A 19,098-nucleotide genomic window follows, 5' to 3' on the forward strand; every position below is an offset into this window, starting at 1 on the left:
AAGCATTTTTCCAAATATATTTCTCTGTGATCATCAGAACAAATAAATGTATTCAGATTTTGAACAACTCAGTAACTGATGACAGAATTTTCATTTTTGGGCTAAGTGTTTAAATGTTTGACTCTCTACTGACACCTATTGACGTGAATGCGGAATTACCATATCAGCTCCAGTCATTCTGAAAGTCCTTCAAAGAATGATTGAATTTCTTACCGTTCAACAAAACAATCCCTGACATGGTCGTTCGCCGCATGTTCAGCTCCGCCATTAAATCTTTCCTAATCATGCAGTGAAAGGTTCTCCGGTGTTGATATCTGCTGTATAATATATGTTGCATGTATTTGACAAGCCATCCTCAGATGCCTGTTTGCCTGACTTTCATTCAAATAAGCTGTTATATTCCACAGCTATCTAATGTCATGGTTCTCGAGTGGTGAGACACGTACAGAGGACCCAGGTGCAGACAGCGGGTAAGGGGTGAACATATATTTAATAAATAATAAAACAAAACAAAGACCCACGAGGGGGTAACAGAACAAAACATGGATACAATAACATGACTAGGACTAACTACACAAAGACTTAAAATAAACTCAAAACAAGAACTACAAATGGAATGGAATGGAATGGAATGGAATGGAATGGAATGGAATGGAATGGAATGGACTGGACTGGACTGGACTGGACTCACCACACAACCACAATGAACCAGCACAAGACAGAAGACACAAGGGCATTGAATAAGGGAATAATCAAGATAGGGACAGGTGTAGGGTATTAATCAATAATGAGGTAACGAGAGGATGGGAACCGAGACGAGACCAGAGAGAGTGTTTGGAAGGCCATGACAATAATTGCCCCTCTCCACATTAAACATGAGGTTCTGTCATGATCCTGCCACTATACTAAGAGAAACATGACATGATGCAGCAGAATCATGACATCTAATTCACATTTTAAAGCCATTATCATCAATGAAGTTCTGTATAGTGTTTATTAAGACGCAAAACTGTCATGAAGAATGCATGTGTACATTGACAGCTATAAATGCTTACAAAAAGACCTCATCCCAGTTACTTTAATTTACATGATAATCTTATTGTAGGATTTGCTATTGGATATTTTCATGTGAATTCGTTTTAATTATACTTTTGACCAGCAAAACTTTCTATCAAAGAAAAAACTCGGAGCAAATACACTTCTCAATTGTATAATATATGTATAATGTATAATATATAAATACAATTAATTTCTGTTAGAAAAAAACACCTTACATATGTTTTATTAATCAAATGGTAAAGAATGGTCAACGCGTCATCTAGTGGTAGAAGTCGGAATACGTTTTTGATAATCTTGCTTTTATTAATGCTGACTCAAATATTTTCATATATTCACAAGTTTGTACAATGCAACACTTATAATAATGTGACGCTTCTCATGAGTTGTACATTTGCTTTTAGAAACTGTCACTTGTCTAAGCATTTGACACAGAAACACCCACATAAAACTCTGTGTCAAAAGTATGTCTAACACATACAGAGGCATCCATGTAACCACTTTAACCTGTTAATAGACACACACACACACATACACATACATAAAAAGTAAACATCAAAATACAATATCCAAATGTAATGATCAAATAAAAGTACAGCATTGAACAATGGTTGTTTCTCCTGTGCGTTCACTGAACACTGGTGACAATATTATACATGAAGTTGTAAAAATCAGAATGAGGTTAATGTTGCTCTTTGGTTTAGTACTGAAAGTAAGCTTCAAATGTCCTCTGGAGATACTCAACCGTGCAGATGAGCCTTTGGTCTGAACAAGTGTGTAGGATGCGTGGAAAACATGATTGTATCAGCATTAGCTCACTCTAAATGTCACACACACAGATGCCGCTCTTTATATCCCAGATCTATATGCGTGCAGTGTGTGCATGTGTTGTTATAGAGTTCTTATATGACTCAAACAGAGAATCTTTGCGACTGTGTGTGTGGGCTTGTGGCCGCAGTGTTTCACTAACGCTTTAAGTGCAAACAAAATAAAGAGCAGATGTGCAGAAGGGTTAACTCAGCCATACTGACACGCCTGGCTCTTGTTTTGGGCCAACGTTGGTGAGAGAATAGAGTTGGTATGCAAACTAGGAAGAACACAACATTGAATCAAAACCTTGTTAGTTATAGGCCTACCATGTATACATTGCAATCACATTCAATTTTGAATCATAGATGCTGACGTAAAGTCCCGCAATGTTTGACTGAAATATCTTAAAGGATTTGGTGTTTTTGAAAGGGGTGTAAAATTAGATTTTCGCAAATTTCACTGGCCAGCCAAGAAAACGGTATTCCCCAGAGTGACTTGAAAGTGGAACCCGAGTCATATGCAGAGACAAGAATACCACAGAGATTTAGGGGCTCTTTCGACCTGGGTCAGTTTGAAACCATCTAGCAACCACTCAAAATAACCCAGCAACATGTTAACAACTAAAGGGAATACCTAAAGTGTGTAGTTAATTCCCAAGCTACCACGCAGACCCAGAGCACCCTAGAAACCACATAACAACACCCTGGCAACCATGACTGTGAGTCAGGCACCTATTAAAAATCGAATCGGTGTGATTACACACATCACTTTAATTGTGAACAAATATATGACCGTGTATGCACTATAAACGATATTGCAGTGAGCGAGAGAGATAGAGAGAGAGAGAGAGAGAGAGAGAGAGAGAGAGAGAGAGAGAGAGAGAGAGAGAGAGAGAGAGAGAGAGAGAGAGAGAGAGAGAGAGAGAGAAAGACCAAGCTGTCAGACAGTGTTGAGAGGTGAGTGGGAGAGACTGAGAGTGAGTAGGAAGAATAACAGATAAGAATTTGTCTGCCTGTCAGCATCACAACTTCGCATTACATCAAATGCTTCAAGTGTCTAAAGGTAAGATCATTCTTTAATTTCCTTCACTACACTGAAAGTTTGCTACTTGTATCATTAAAGTAAAAAAATTGCACAACAAATAACTGTTACATTTATTTTTCACATCCGTATATTTTGTCGTAATCTCAAATACTTTTGCATTCTTTTGCAATAAGTTGCAAATTTATACAGTAATGTGAATTTTACCATAGGCAGTGTAGTCTTTTACTTCAATGACTTGAATTTTATTTTAAAACACTCTCAGTTTAAGTATTTCTGTATTATATCTGCATTAGTTATATATAGCATTAGTGTAAAGAAAGCAGTTTAACCAAAACCAAAAGCTTTTTGGAAGTTTGATCATTTTAATTTTTGGTTCACACTGTTTAATGCAAACTGTAGAATGCATTGAATTACATTAGAAGGAAACTATAGAATTCATCTATTAGAAATCAGTTGAATTGTAGAGAATTCAGCTTCGTGCAAATGTGTATCATTTTCAATATTGGTTCCATACAAAATGAAAGTCATCCCCGGTCATGCAGTGAAAGGTTCTCCGGTGTTGATATCTGCTGTATAATACAAGTTGCATGTATTTGACAAGCCATCCTCAGATGCCTGTTTGCCTGACTTTCATTCAAATAAGCTGTTATATTCCACAGCTATCTAATTCAAATTTTAAAGCCTTTATCATCACTGAAGTTCTGTATAATGTTTATTAAGAAGTAAAACTGTCATGAAGAATGCGTGCGTACATTGACAGCTATAAATGCTGTGAGTATTATTAGATTCATTTGACTGAATAGCCAGGGCATTTGAATAGGTAAATACTTACCTCATTTTATACCACATGCAGGGATGTAAACTTGCTTTAGTGGTCATAAAGAGAAACATTCGTATGACTAAATGATAGTTTGGGATTTGACAGGTTTTATAAACTGAATGAGGTGAGGTGTCTTTGTAAGTTTTCTTACTATAGAAATTTCACCATTGATCTTCTGTGACCATTGATAACTAATTTACATTAGTGTGCCTTTAAATTGCTGTTTTGTATGATTTGTTGGACTAACCATCCAAACCTTGACCCCTGAATGCATTATCACATGCAAAAAAAGTTTTATTAGGTATTAATGCTGATGTAGAAATTCCCTATCACTATATGAGTAAATGTATTTTCCGGTAGTCTAATGCATTTGATATAGATGAAGTGATTGGCAGATCTGTTTTTGGCAGCCATCTTGTGGAGTGAAACCAATGTAGAATAGAAAGTTCCAAAGAAACATTATTTTTACATTTACATTCATTCATTTGGATGACGCGTTTATCCAAAGCAACTTACATTTGAGGAAAACAACAAGCCTGTCTACACAAGGCAAGAAGTGCCACACAGTTTCGGGGTATAACGTTAAGATGATTTAAGCAAGCATATAGAGAAAGTAGATAAAGAATTTTTAACAGTTTTAAAGAAAAAAACCTTATCTGTGCCTTAACATGAGGTTACTTTATCTTTAAGAACACAGCAAATAAATAATATTACTAAGCATTTTTGTCTTTCGTCTTATTTTCTAGGAAAATTATCTAAAACTTCTTAAATCAAGATACATATATACAATATTTAGTCTTGTTGTATACAATAAAATATGGGAATAAGGGAAATTTGTGTTTAAAACAAGCAAAAAATCTGCCAATGAGGTGAGACAAATAAACTAGAATTTCTTTTTTTCACCCCTTTGGCAGATTTATTTGCTAGTTTTCAACATACATATTTCTTAATTCTTACATTTTATTTCATAAAACAAGACTAAATATCTTACACTCTTTAAAAAGGATGCTTAATAAGGTTCTTCGATGCCACAGAAGACAGAAGATTAAAGAACCTTTAACATCTGAAACGAGGAAAGAACTTTAAAGAACCTTTGACTAAATGGTTCTTTGTGGAATCAAAAATGGTTCTTCTATGGCATCGCTGTGAAGAATCCTTTTAAGAAGAGGTCAAGAAAATGTATCTCGATTTAAGAATGTTGAGACATTTGTACTATAAAACCCCTACAAAAATGCTTAGAATGTCATTTTTAGAAGTGTAGGTTAAAGTCAAATGACATCAAACTGATGTGAAATATAGTCAACATTTTATAAATCATTATTATAAGCTTACTGTTATGAATTGTGGTGAGGTAAAGAGATTTTTAATGGTCACTGATTTTCTGTGCTAGCTTTTTATTTTTAACAAAAATGTTAAAAGCTTTCAAGATTTTTTTATGGTTCCCTATTTTAATAAAGATGGGGCTGTTGCCCAAAGGTGGGTTTCACATCTGATTCATGTCTGACATTTACTTATTTGTTTTTTCAGATTTTTTTGTGGATTTTTTTAAATAAAAATGCTGAAAACCTCCCAGTCATCTCCCAGACAGCTTGATGCAAATCACATTTGAATCCTAAACCATCTCAACAACTCCACGAAGTGAACTCAATGAAATAAAAAACATGTTTTCTGACAATCTCTCAATTAATCTCTTAGGTCACTATAAGCAATCCCTCACTTCACTGATTTCCTGATGTGATTTCTACACATTGAAAAACGTGTATAGATGAAACGCTTCTTCTCGCCATAGCAAATATGAGTTCCTTTTCCGTTTTGGAGAAACTGGATTCAATGCCAATTTGCAACGAACAGCCACCTGCACACATTTTCAAAACCCCTTCTCCTTTTTGGAATCAGGATACTGTGTTCAGGAGACCTAGACATGTGCGGGAACCCACCCCTGATCCACTGACCCTCTATCCTTACAGATATCCAGAGCTCTCTTGTGCTACAGGACTAAATCATATCTACTCATCACCGAATGTGAACTCAATGAATGCTAGCAATAGATATCTAACATCAAAATTCCTTGTGAATGACCCAAATATTGGAAGGGGGACTTATAATTGTGGTTACTTAACTTCAGAAGTGGAAGATGGGCTCAGAAATCCACACCATCCACAAACTGACCCCTTTTTGGCTTCATATTACTATAGAGGGGCTGTTCAGGATGTGTTACGAAGAGAGGTTCCGAGTGAGGAAATCAAAACGGCCACGCAAAAAAAGAGACCCAGAGAAGAGACGTACTGGTACCCTGGTCCAGAAAAGAAGAGAATTCTGCAAGGCTCTAAAAAGACGCACGATGTCAAAAACAACCAACGTTCAGGTTCTCTACTATATGCAGAATCGAATAAAAATAACCATCACCAGCCCACTTTGAACCCCTACATGTCTGAACAATCAAAGGATGGTGAAAATCAAACAAGAGAAGAGCTCCCCCTCCTGGATGGGAGAGAAGTTGCAGTAAAACACCAAAGGAACACTAGTACTCATTCTGAATCCTCTTCTCCTGTCCTGTGCGTGCTCCATCGTTTTGTTGAGGGTTCATTGGTGGAACTTGAGGGCGGTCGACTGAAACGTGTGGAGGATTTACGGATGGAAGATTTGGAGCAGTCTGCCGAGCAACATCCAGAGCTGAAACTGGAACGTTTCACAGTGTTGAAAATCACGCCATCACACACACCTGCAGTTTTATTACACGTGGAGATTGAACGTGACCATTCACAGGTTAACACGTGGACATTCTTAAAATTCTGGATATTCTTTGCATTTATGTTTCATTTTTGGGTAACCTGTCACGTTTTCTTTCAGCAGTTGACTCTGGAGGCGAATGTGGGGTTGCCGTTTTTTGTTTGTGGGCAGGGCTGGTCGTCCTGCAACCCTCGCCACACAAGAGAAACATGCAGACTGCAGTGCCACCAACTGAAGGTGGGAGACGTCTGCTTGGCGCTGACGCGTGACCCCGCCCCTGTGATGCAGTCTGCCAATCAGAGCCCAGCTGGGGTGAGCACAGATCCCACAGAAGAGAAGAGCACACTACCACAAAAAGATAAATCACGGAAGAGACACTTCTCAGCTCCAGAGCTCAGGGAAATTTACAAGGCACACCAAGACACAGATTAAGATATTGGAGATTCAGCACAGTCAAATCAATTCTATTGTTTGTTTAAATTACTCACCATTGTTTTATTTTTATGTATTGCAATTGCTGTTGTTATCATACATTACATATGCTTTATGTTGTAGCTGCAACGTCGCCAAATTGTTATGTAAGAGAATACAAATGACATATCTGTTCACACAATATGCAACAACCAAAGTACAATGACAACAAAACGGGCTCTTAAAAAGCATCATGTTTTCGCCGTAACTTTCTGTGTAAAAAATATGTGAGACTCAATAAAATTGGTCAGGTTGTTCGTGACATTGTAACACACTGTAATTTATTATTTTTCTATTTTGAAAGAAGGAAATATTAATAAATTATGGATGTGACGAAAAGGACAATATACTTCTGTGAATTTAAATCTACGAACCAGAGACAACAGCCAAAACAATTGGAGAAGGGATGACTACAAAACTGTTGTTATTTTCATTTTCATCTTCACATTTATCAGGAATATTGACCATTAAGGTTTTGTGTCAATTCACTTACCTGACTATAAAAACTATGCTTTTATAACTTTAGGGGGGACCTCACATAGGAATTTAAATCCCCAAACCTTCACATCTGACCTAACAGTATGGGGAAAATCTTTGATTTTTCATCATTAAGTTGGCATTTGCTTGACAATATTTTCTTTTCCTGTGTCATAAATATTATGGTGGTGCAATAGAAGTGTTTACTAATGTAATTACTAATTTAACTGGTTAAAATGAGAAAATCCCTTCCTCTTACATTATAAACATAATGTATCTCTCATTTGAAATAGCAAAACAGTTGTTTTAAGCGGAAATGTGGCCACCGATCTTGTGGATTTAGTCTTATCATGCAATCCCAGACTGAATTATAGGACTCCTTGGTCCTACAATAATCCCAGAAAAAGACAGTTTTTTCACAGTACTGTATTCTGCAGGGAATTTACCATTATTGAGTAAACAGCTTTTCTCAGTTTTATTATGAATGACTATAATTTAGACAAACTATTATGAAAAAAAGACTACCTCGACATGTCTTACCCCAACTTCCTGATTCAAAAGAAAAAATCCTTGTGTAAAACATCTAAAACATTGTATGACATATAAAATGAATTCCAGTTCTCCACACATCTGGTTTTAAAGTTCATCTATTCCATCATTGGAGCCTCTTTAATGCACAGCTACAATGTCGTATTGTATCCGTGTTATTAAGAACAGCTGCAAGGTTCACATTTTCATCTGCCAAAATTTATCGCACCTGCTTCTCCTTAGATAGTTTCAATCATTTCATTTTATCATTCCATTTTTTCCGAATGTTCAGATCTTAACCGAACAGCCTCCTGATACCGCCCACCTGCCGGTTTGGCCAGTCTTCACAGACTTGAACATGGTGAGTGATGACTCTGATCGCAGGTGGACAAAAACACTGACCCTAGAGATGGGGATGTTCACACTGTATGAAGGCCAAATGTAAGCGCACACAAACATATAACGTTCACACTCGCTTTAAAAAGTGATTAACAGAGTCGAACCAAAACAATTTCCCATGACGCATTGTGGCTGTACAAAAACAGAACAAAGAGCTTAACTCTTCTGAACCCACTCGAAGGCCAAATCCAAGCACATAAGGGTTGTTTCTTTTTTATTGGCTGTATGGGTGATAACTATAAAAAGAAAACACGTGTTCATTCATGTATGGGATGGAACCAAAGTGACTCAAAGTGGATTGAGTCTTGTTTAACAGAGTGTAGAGCATCTGCAAAAGTCTTGGACTCATTTAAATAATTTCCACATCACACCTTTTACTAAAATATACTTGAACAAAGACAGTCATTTCGTATAATCACTTTAATGAACTCTGAACTATAAAACATGTTTTATAACGTGTACAAGTGGCGTTACTAAACAAACCCTTTTTAGGGCCGTGTGTAAATGCTGTGCGTGCTCCCTGAGCAGTCTGCTTTCATGTCTCTGAGGCCTGTTTATTTCACTCTCAATCTTCTCATGTCCTCTTTGATATCCAAACTTGGCTGTCTGGACACAGACTGAAACCCGAACGGCGCACAGTTGACTCGGCCGTGGTCAGCTTCCCACAATTCAGGGCGTTTTAACGTTGAATGCTGACAAAGAGGTCATGTTTTTGCTCCATTTAGAGTCTTTGGGCTCTTGAAGACCAAGAAAGTCAGTCTATCATCGTTTTCCCGGAAAGAGCAGGAGTGAATTAGTGGCATCCACAGGCACGGACGACCATGTTGCGATACTTTTTCAATATAACGTTGGAGCTGTCATCAAAGTATAAGACGGAGATTCCGTGCAGCTGAGTTGGAGCGCAGCAGGGCTTCGGGACTGTTTCTGGGTTTATGAAATGGACCTAGAAGGAACAAAGAGAGACATAAACATGAATAATCCTTTTTAACTAAAATCTAAACTAAAATATTTTAAAAATGAATATTAAATAACAGTCAGTGAGTAAATAAATAACAGAACATTTGATGAGTAAGTCTGCTGTGAAAATCATTCACAAAAAAATATATCATCACACATCACTTATGACATCACAAAGGTTAAAATGTAACCAAATTTTTAAAATTCTGTCAATATTTATTCATCCTTGTATACCTGTATGACTTTCTTTCCTCTGAAGAAATATCCTCTTATGTGTCATTTACAGATTTGAAACAACATGAGGGTGAAAAAATCATGAGATTTTTTTTATTTAGGGGTGAACTTTCCCTTTAAGACAAAGTGTCTTCTGCATTTGTATGTACAGTAATTTGATTTAAAACCATCTGCTACGTGAACAAAATGTGAAAGGTTTTGTTTATTTTCAATGTTCCTTTTTTGAGGTGGACAGCTCACTACAAAATGTCAAACTATATCACAAATAAAACGTTTTACTTTTGTGTTCTGCACGTAAAATAACAGCATATGGGTTTATACTAACAACTTTGTTGTGTATGAATATCACACAGAATTTCCCCCAAAACAAACAGTTAGCCCAAACCGTCTGCATCCTACTGATGACTCACCAGTGTCTGTACGATAGCGTGATTTGTGGCGTTCATATACGAGTTGAGGGGGAAAACACATTCTCCTTCACAATAGTATGCGGCGTAACCCTCTGGTGCGATGATCCAGTCCTGTAAACACGAGCGAGAGGGATCGGAAAGACTTATAGAGGAGATCCAATAAAAAAGGAAAACAGAAAGTTCAAAACAGACAGTTCATCACCGTACCTGCCATCCCAAGTCTCTGAAACTGACATAGAGTTCATGCTTCTTGCAGCCCTGTTTGGGGTCCACGCTGGCACCCTCTGCAGGAGATGAGAGGAAATGATAGTATGTCAATAAACAGTGTGTTTATATATGTTAATAAAAAACATTCTGGCCGTGTTTATAGAGATGTAATATAATAAGATGAACTCATACCCATGGCTTCAGCTGTCTTAAGAGCCACCTGGCTGGGTGCAGAACCGGCTTTGTGGTTTTTGGAGCGGTTGTGACCCCTCTGTTTGCTTCCTGACGCCGAGCGTACACCACGAAAGTGAACTCCTGACGCTCTTAAGAACGCCACCATGAACGGCTGTTTGTTCTGAGGTCCGCTCTTGCCCACCAGGCCGACTCTTCTAGGGTTCACACTTTCACCTATAGGGACAGTAATGAGTAAAATGGTGATTTTAAAATACATATTTTCATCTTCACATGACTAAAGCTTTTATAAAACATGAAATAATTGTAGTTATATTTCAATTTTCACAGACCGTTATGTATGTGACGGTATTTTTTAACTGTAATGTTTAATATTTCATATTATATTTTACATACGAGGTTTAAAGACACTCACCGTGTGCGGTCTCCAGAGAGATCTGCAGGCCTAGATTCTGACCCGGGTTTATAAGCCAGTGGTTACTGGTGACTGTGAGGTCAAATACCAGCCACCCCTCTTCTGCTGCCCATACCACCCTAGAGTCCAACAGGTACAGCTCCCTTCACAGGGTCAGAAAAGACACACATGGGTCAACAGAAGTTGAAAACTCTGTTAAACTTTTTTAGCTGATAAAGGATGATGACAATCAATGAGCAATATTTACTGTTAAAAAAACTAAAGTATTTAAAAATTGAGGGTATTGCCACACTGTTTCATAATTGTACACAACGGTTGCTTACTGGCCCAAATGAAAAACATTTACTCAAAGGGTTCTTAAAAGAAACCTCTTGGTTCTTTTTGGAACCATTCAGCCAAAAAATTGTTCTTCTATGACATTGTGAAGCACCTTTACGTAAGTGTATTAATGACATGAAATGTCAAGAAGTTAAACCACAATGCCACCTACACTCCAGTGTGGATAGAAATGTAATACACCATCCGCATACAAGCCGTATAATTTATTAGCATCGTGATCTCTCCGTGAGGTCTTTCTTTGTAGATAAATACGCCAGAACATGTTCTCCTCAAGAAATGGGCTTTATTCCATGAGATAGAAGTTTCAAGTCACAAACATCTGCTCGAGTTCCACAAGCGTCAACACGTTCTCAAGACCCCATCAAAGTTCTCTTTTATTAAACGCGATGTGTCATAAAAGAGATCTGATAAAAGACCTCCGGTGATGAAATCGGGGGGCTTCTGGATGGATCTATTGAACAATGACTTGGCTTACAGGTAGAATTTCAAACCTCGGGGCAACGAGAGACTGGCTCTTTATTTTCCTCCTGTCTGGCCGCTGTGCTGTCTGTGAGCATCCAGGGGGCAAAGCGTCTCTGCATGACAATGGAGAAGGTGCAGGAAGGATGATTCACAACGGGTGGTCTTCACAGGGAATGTGAGAACCGGGGGTGGATGATGCTTGTGACAAGGGAGAACACGAGAGACGGTCTGTCTAAGCATGTATCACCTGGAGGACTTCTTTGGGTGGGAGACATGTAATGGACAGGAGCAGAAACATTCCAAAGAGAGGCGTGATACAGCGGTGGTTCTCAACCGGTGGGTCAAGACTTGTCAATGGCTTCTGACAGCGGTGACAAGTAATGCTAAATGCAGATAAATGCATAAGCGAAGTATCTGAAACTGAGCACCCAAATCAAACCCTTAGATGAAAACTACATCACGTACTCTATAGATGAAAATTTGCTGCCTTGTGCAAATTGAGAACCATCGTGTTACGTAAAGGCTCTTATGAGAGAGAATGAGCAAAAAAACGAGTCGGATGGAGGGCCGTTACTCCAGATGTCCAGGACGGCAGTTCCTCCCCTTGCCAAAGACTCTGTATCTCAATAATTGACAGTAATGGCTTTGTAATTGCTGCCGCTCTCTTTGCCTGTTAGCGGCCACGACGTAAATCACCTTGAGGAATTCAGTGGGAGCCCTGGCACTTGACACGTACCGCTGGGCAGGCCAATCAGTATGTGTGTTCATCCCTCCCACATTTAGACTTAAAAAAGTGTGGGTGGTGGCATATGTTTCATCTCAGATGTTTGGCTGTATTTTATGATGCCTAGAGGCCCTTGCATACAACGAAAACCCAGGGATGTGAAAATACATATTCCCAAAAATGATATACTTGAAGAATCAAATCAAGGGACGGATGCAAAAGATGCACATGCAAATATAAGACGGATTAATATGTGAGGTGTGTGATTTTTGATTTACGTTGGTAGATGCCTGGAAATTACACACAAGTCAAATTGGTGTTAAATGCTCTCTCATTTGTCAGTCGCTTCGGATGAAGCGTCTGCTGGATAATGAATTTGAAAACATAATGTAAGTATAACTGGCGTAATCTCAGGTATTTCCAAATAAAAAAGAAATGTAGGACAGGGCTTCATTTTATTTGTCCGAATTTTTTTTTTAAATTGTGAAAATGGTTGTTGCACGCCTAAATAGAGATACCGTTAGTAGTGTAAAATGTCAAATATAAGAAAGACTTAAAGATGTAATTTAAGGGGCAAAGCAAGTCACAAGATTTGGCATAAAGATGAATCCAAAAACGGTTTATAAAGAATAATGTATACTGGTGTGCACAAAAAGACCAAAAACAGCAATGTTGACCTCAAACACAACATACTTAAACATAGGACAAACAACCAGAAAAGTATTATCATACGGTTAGTATGTGACATACCTTTTGGGCTTCTGTTGGAGCACCTGGAACACACTGACTCTAAATGTCTCGTTTTCATACCGCTCGTGTATAAACTCCTTGTAGATACGAAATTCTGCGGCAGTCACGGTTTCTCCGGGCGGGATGCGAGAGAGGTCGAAGCGAAACTCTCTGCGATGCTGATGATACAGGCGGAGGTCATCATCTGCTTCCACTGCAAACAAGAGCCAGAAGAAATGGTTATGTGTCCATCCGTAGCCTTGTCAATTTGAAATGCAAACTACCTGTCCGTACACTTCCTGTCTGTGCACGTTTAAGGAATTTAAATAAACAGTCGGCTTGGTCTAAATGTGAACTACAGGCGTTTGTCTCATTTGACTTAGTAGCGAGGCTTCCAACCAATGAGCGGACACGATCTGACCACAACATAAGTCAACTTAGCCCAACATCATTCTGTTAGAAACACTCTGAGGTCACACAGAGCGCTAACGCATGATTGCCTCACCCACATCACTGTGTCCAAAAAAGAAATGTTTGCTTCCATAAGCCAGTGATTGATCTGAGCCCTGGGGACCCCAAGGACTCGAGCTGGGGAAAAACCACAGGCCCTGCACCCTCCCACCATAGACTTCAATCACACACATGTGCCAACCACAAGAAAAGATCTGGTAAAGGACCGGCCCGGAAACCAGCGGTGCCCCACGTACACACTGAATATACTCGATGGATACATAAGCACGTTCAGATGGGGACTCATATTGAGACGCTAACCTCGCAACGCTAAAGTGAGTGACATGTTAACTGCTGTAATTTCATCTAATTTTGGATATGGAAGGAAGGATAAATATTTTGCAAGAGGTCCATGAGGGGTCCAGAATTTTTATAAGAAAATGACAAAGCAGTACATTTTTTACAAATCCTGTAGGTGCTATTTATGATGTAATAAGATTCATATTTAGCATCTCATAATAACTACTTATGTTTGTACGCAAAACTTACATCGTATTTGTTGAACCCAGGTTAAGTGAGGGAAAAAGAAAAACTAGGTCTTGTGCATTCACACTGTCACTGTATTAAAACTGAATTCAGTTCACCTCCATTGTAATAGAGTTTCAGTCCACTTTTATTCCCAGACATGTCTGCTTTTAAAACCTGGTCAAGTTAAATATAGAATTTTAACTACATATTTTTGCCTCGAAAAAACTGGGATGCGAGTCCTCATGAGCAATGAAATGCTTTTTATCCTCTTGTAAGTTTAGCATTTGTATCTGTGTGAATCCACACCCATAAACAGCAAAGAAGGCTTAAAAACAGTCATAAGGATTTCATAATGAAGTCTTGGCTGATGCTAATTTAACCCCCATATTGTTTCCACCCAGCCCTTACCCAGCTGAGTCCGTCCTCAGAGTTTCCAGTCTGATGGTGGCATTGGCCGACCATTTCCTGAAGGTTTCCAACATGCTGTTTTTACAACGCAAACCAATCCGATCACATTTGAGTACCACCCCTCCCCCAGTTGTAAGGTTTTAGTGCTGTGTATGACCTCCCGCAGGTATCGGTCAAAGTTTTTTTTTTTCATGCACATCCTGTCTGAGTTCATGACATCATGTTCGAGAGAACGGCTACGTGTTTGAATCTTTTCCAGCATCTTTCAAGTTCGTGGTTATTGCAGGAATCCTTTTAACTGTGTGCAGTTGTTTGCTTGGTCGCAATTAAACAGTGGAAAGAAAAACAGCAGGATTTTATAATGGCAATAATTGCTTGTGAGGATTTGATGTGTTTATGTGATGCAAAAAGCACATGTATGTTGTTCCACTTGATTTGAGAACAAGTATGCTTCCCAAAACACTTTGCAAAACCAACATTTCAAGCAAGTCAAACAATCAAAGACAATTCTGTCTTAGGGTTCGTGCCCTTTACATCCACGGCAAACGACAATCCTCCCCATAATGCCTCTATTCTAGTATGAATGCTAAACATCAGACATGAACAAGTTGTTTTCTGAGAGGGACGACAAACTCATTGAGGACTAATCGGATTTTGGAAGCAAAAATGCAGAGGAGCTGCTTACGTTCCTCAAAATCAGCTTATCGACATAAACAGGTGGGTTTGTTCAGTGTGCTTTTATATTGAGAGTTGAAGGGGAATTCGGATTAACAATTAACACAAGCGATCACTGTTTATGTTAAACGGAAACTTTCTAACTTAAAGTAAAAATAACTACAGGAATAAACATTATTGGAGACGAGATGCTTATAAGACCAAATCCATCCAAATTAATGCATTTTATATCTTTATCAACTTTTTTAGAGAACGTCTGGTTCTTGAGAGAACATTCGAGCATCAGTATCTTTGTGAAACATGCAAACATGGAAAATGGGAGTCAGGTCATTTCTACCATGAGCTGCTCTATGAGGTCACAGCCAGACTTCTGGAAAATGTGTTTGTCTTGTATATTTTCTCAGCAAAATATATGTTACAGCATGGTTTGTTGCATAAGACAAACTCTTTGCAAATGAAAACAAGCACATTTTAATCAGGACAACCTTTGTTGTTGGCTTGACAAAACCAAAACTTGAAAGCTGTTTCATATTAAAGTCAGATTTTAAAGGTCATATAGGGCTTAAAAACAGACAGAGCGGCAAATAAATAGACGATCAAAAGCAAATGATCAAAATCCGAAATAACAGCTTTTGGGAGGAAACGGTTTTACAGCAAACACTGTAAAAAATGATGTGATCAATAAGTCGTATCCACATATCACATTACTTCAAAGCCACATTTTATTCCGTCGCTGTCCTTCATAAACCTCGGATGTCCAAATTCGCTGTTTTTCAGAAAATGGAAAAAACACTGTACTTTTTAAATGATCAAGTACTACGTTGTCAAAGTTGACAAGCACTTTTTAATACTTTTTCTTGGTTAGATATTTCCAAAACCCAGTGACAAACATAAAGGGTGACTAATAATTATGATTTATGACAGAAAATCATGAAATATGGAGATACAAGGTTTCAGAAGGACAGCTGCGATTTGAAATGACTTTTAATTAAAATTGTATTAAACCTGAAAATGAAAGAAAGCTGAAAATATTTTCTTAAATAAAATGTCTTAAATAGACTCATTTCAGGTGGCTAGATCACAGCGGTGAAGCAATGCTTTACACTCCCAGCAGGGAATGTCAGACCACAGGAGTCTGCCACTTCCTCTATAACTTCTTGCTTTGAACTGTAAATTCATCCAAGTGACATAAAATGTGACACAATATGAGACCGCCTAACTTTAACTCTGAAGTCATGGTGAATCGGTTGTTCAGTGTGGTCTCCAACATCCACTACGGGCACGTCACCCAAGACACACAACTCAACAGGGAGGAAATGACCCTGTCTGTCATGTGCTACACCAACCCCATCGCCCCCTCCATCACACACACAGATTCCAAACACATAAGTCTACTCTCTCATAAAATGTGGTAAAACACCCAAAAGGTCAGCCAGCACATCAATTATCTTCCATTAATAAATGCAACATTGCTTCAACAACAGCTGTCATTAGCACTAAAGGGTTTTGATGCTGAATGGGAACTCCCTGAGTTGCTGCTAATCCAGAAAAGTGTAAGTGTAGTCTGTAGTTCATAATCCAAAGAAAACAAAGACGGGGTTTCATAAATACAATATCATTCAAAAAGATCCCGGCTGCCTTCTGGGCTTTCAAAAATAACTCACGAACCCATTTGCATTAACTGCATAAAGCTTTATCTTTCAAAGAGTGACTGAACACACACCGAGCCACAACCTTACACTTTCGAGCACACTAAGGTCGGGTGAAAGCAAGAGTGTTTGGATGATGTATGTGACCCTCCCCATCTCTTGCCCTTAGCACGGTTCAGAAATGCCTCCTTAAATCCAAGTCATGCGAAACAAAGCCCCATTAAAGCCTGTCTCAGAGCTTTGGAGGGTTTCTGTGGAAATCGCATACGTGGTTGCTGTCTTTACATTTCACACTGCTTAACAATTCAATTAAGAGAAGATGGGAAAAAAGTCTCACAATCTGTGAGGGGCGCTTTACTCAATAACTTAAATACACTGATTTATAAAATCTTAAAGTTTTGTTAATGCTAAATATTAAAATACCCTTCATTTTTTTATTTTATGAATGTTAAGCCAAACATATTTTCAGTAAAATTACAGATTTTTCTTAAAATGGTGTTTTGTTAAATATGTTTCATTTCCATTCAAGAGAATAGAGATATACGGATCTTTTTAGTTGTTTCGTTCAAAAAGATACAGATTGATAATTTAAATGATTTTAGCAACTTTAAAATCAATAAGTGTCCAAAAAATGAAATAATAATTTTTAAATACATTTGTAGAAAAAAATATTTGCATCACCAATTGCTTCTGATGCCACACGAATAAATGAAATGAAACTTTAAAAAAATCAATAAACACAAAAATAATTCAAGATAAAATCATAGTTAAATCTACTTAGAAACCAAACATGTCACTATATCCACATATTTGTATGCAGCCGAATATTATGTAGTATATTATCAAATGATGCTAGCATTCAGCCTATAGTAGCCTAATCCATCAGCATTACTTCTTAAATTATTTGTGAATAAAACGATGCTCACCCATATTGACAAAACTCATCACCATGTCCGCGTCATTCAGAAAGCGGCTGTCCTGCTGGCTCACCATCGGTGGTCCCGGGGTCGTGTAAACCGGTTCATAAGAGTCCACATAGCCGCTGCGCAGATCTCTGTCCTCCAGGATGGCGTTGTACAGATCCAGCATGTACATGGGAGCTGCGGTGTGTCTCTCGTGAAGGAGCGGTCGGGGTCGATGAGGCAGCCCGAGGATGGAGAGGATCTCGCGCTGCATCTCTCTGCGCTCCTGACTCTTGAGTCGCCGCTGGATGAAACTGGACTGAATGTCATTATCCAGAGTGAAGTTTGGGCTCATTGCATCTGCGACGATACTCCATAGACACGTCAACATAAAAGCACTAAACAGCTGCTGTGTCATTTTTGATCATTTGTTGTAAAGACAAACTAAATCTAAAGTTGATTCGAATTCCCAGCGTTGCTTATTGATTTGATCATATCAATGTGTTGATTTTGTAATAAAGATAATGATGTTGCTCCGTAGTCCAGTCCGGAGAAAGATCTAGTCCAGCATCGTTCATGATATTGGGAGGATGGTCTCGAGCTGCTCTGTCTACACGCTTTAAATAACGCGCTGAAGCGAGTGGGTGGGGCGCGCGCATACATTGGGCTGGTAAAAACAGCACTTTAGAGAACACATAGGCTAGATGCTATAGGGATAAGTTTGTTTTGTCGAATATTTGTCGTACCTTTCCTCCTCTTTTATTCTTTTTAGTGCTCTATTCCTGGACAAAAGTTTAACCTGTGGGAGTCAAAATATGCGCAGTTGTTTAATAATAGGTATTTTTTATCAGCAAGAAAATTAAGAGTACTTACAAAGATACTAGCCCATAATTCAATTCTGTGAACGTGTTTCACAGTTTTGCATTGTTGCAGCTTTACAATAAATGCATTTTAAAATGGAGACAAAGACAAACAAGAAAGTATGAAATATATAGAATAAGTGGTATTCACAATGTAACACTGATTTCATAAAACTGAAATGGAAAGTGTTTTTGGAGTATTCAGGTCTCAACGTTTTTACTCATAACAAAAATGCTAACATAGAAATCTGTGAATAATCATAATTATTGTTGCATGTAAAATTATAAAATAAAAGTATAAACTGATTTGCATGGTATATAGAATATACTATACTAGCCTCATACAGTAAGTTGAAAACATCTCATTGCTGTTATTTTGTTTCATTAAATAAAATAATTTAATACAATAAATTAAATAAATTAAATAAGTTAAATACAATAAATAAGTTCAATAAATTCAATAATTTCAATTGAATAAATATTTCAATAAATTAAATAATAAAATGTTAAATATGAAACTTTCTGAAGTAAATTAAGCGTGGCTTTGGGTTTTCCCACAACTATAATGTTAACTTGCCCAATGAGATTTATTTGTTTGAATCAGTCCTAATAATAATTCATT

At 37.9% G+C, this 19,098-nt stretch overlaps 2 protein-coding genes across 2 annotated transcripts; one reads left to right on the plus strand and one right to left on the minus strand.

Annotated features, from left to right (window-relative positions):
• Window positions 1–2,807: 2,807 nt before the first annotated feature.
• Window positions 2,808–7,267, plus strand: LOC306909595 (uncharacterized protein). The gene is made up of 3 exons (XM_079483468.1): window positions 2,808–2,928; window positions 5,258–6,496; window positions 6,584–7,267. Exons 2-3 carry the CDS (start codon window positions 5,525–5,527, stop codon window positions 6,890–6,892), a joined length of 1,281 nt encoding a protein of 426 aa, XP_079339594.1. The 5' UTR covers window positions 2,808–2,928; window positions 5,258–5,524; the 3' UTR covers window positions 6,893–7,267.
• A 1,256-nt stretch (window positions 7,268–8,523) lies between these two features.
• Window positions 8,524–18,212, minus strand: bmp7a (bone morphogenetic protein 7a). The gene is made up of 7 exons (XM_079482552.1): window positions 17,641–18,212; window positions 13,026–13,218; window positions 10,751–10,893; window positions 10,336–10,551; window positions 10,144–10,220; window positions 9,937–10,047; window positions 8,524–9,278 (listed from the first exon to the last, which is right to left on the minus strand). Exons 1-7 carry the CDS (start codon window positions 18,032–18,034, stop codon window positions 9,129–9,131), a joined length of 1,284 nt encoding a protein of 427 aa, XP_079338678.1. The 5' UTR covers window positions 18,035–18,212; the 3' UTR covers window positions 8,524–9,128.
• Between the last annotated feature and the right edge of the window lie 886 nt (window positions 18,213–19,098).

This window comes from Barbatula barbatula (assembly GCF_947034865.1).
Source record: "Barbatula barbatula genome assembly, chromosome: 20".
Classification (NCBI taxonomy): Eukaryota; Metazoa; Chordata; class Actinopteri; order Cypriniformes; family Nemacheilidae; genus Barbatula; species Barbatula barbatula.

Excerpts from the sequence above, each read along its gene's own strand:
- LOC306909595 (XM_079483468.1), top strand. The coding sequence starts at position 5,525 with ATGAGTTCCTTTTCCGTTTTGGAGAAACTGGATTCAATGCCAATTTGC. Across the intron at positions 6,497-6,583 it reads TTGAACGTGACCATTCACAG|TTGACTCTGGAGGCGAATGT; the intron begins GTTAACACGTGG and ends TTCTTTCAGCAG.
- bmp7a (XM_079482552.1), bottom strand. The coding sequence starts at position 18,034 with ATGACACAGCAGCTGTTTAGTGCTTTTATGTTGACGTGTCTATGGAGT. Across the intron at positions 10,552-10,750 it reads CTCTCTGGAGACCGCACACG|GTGAAAGTGTGAACCCTAGA; the intron begins GTGAGTGTCTTT and ends CTGTCCCTATAG. Across the intron at positions 10,221-10,335 it reads TAAGACAGCTGAAGCCATGG|AGGGTGCCAGCGTGGACCCC; the intron begins GTATGAGTTCAT and ends CATCTCCTGCAG.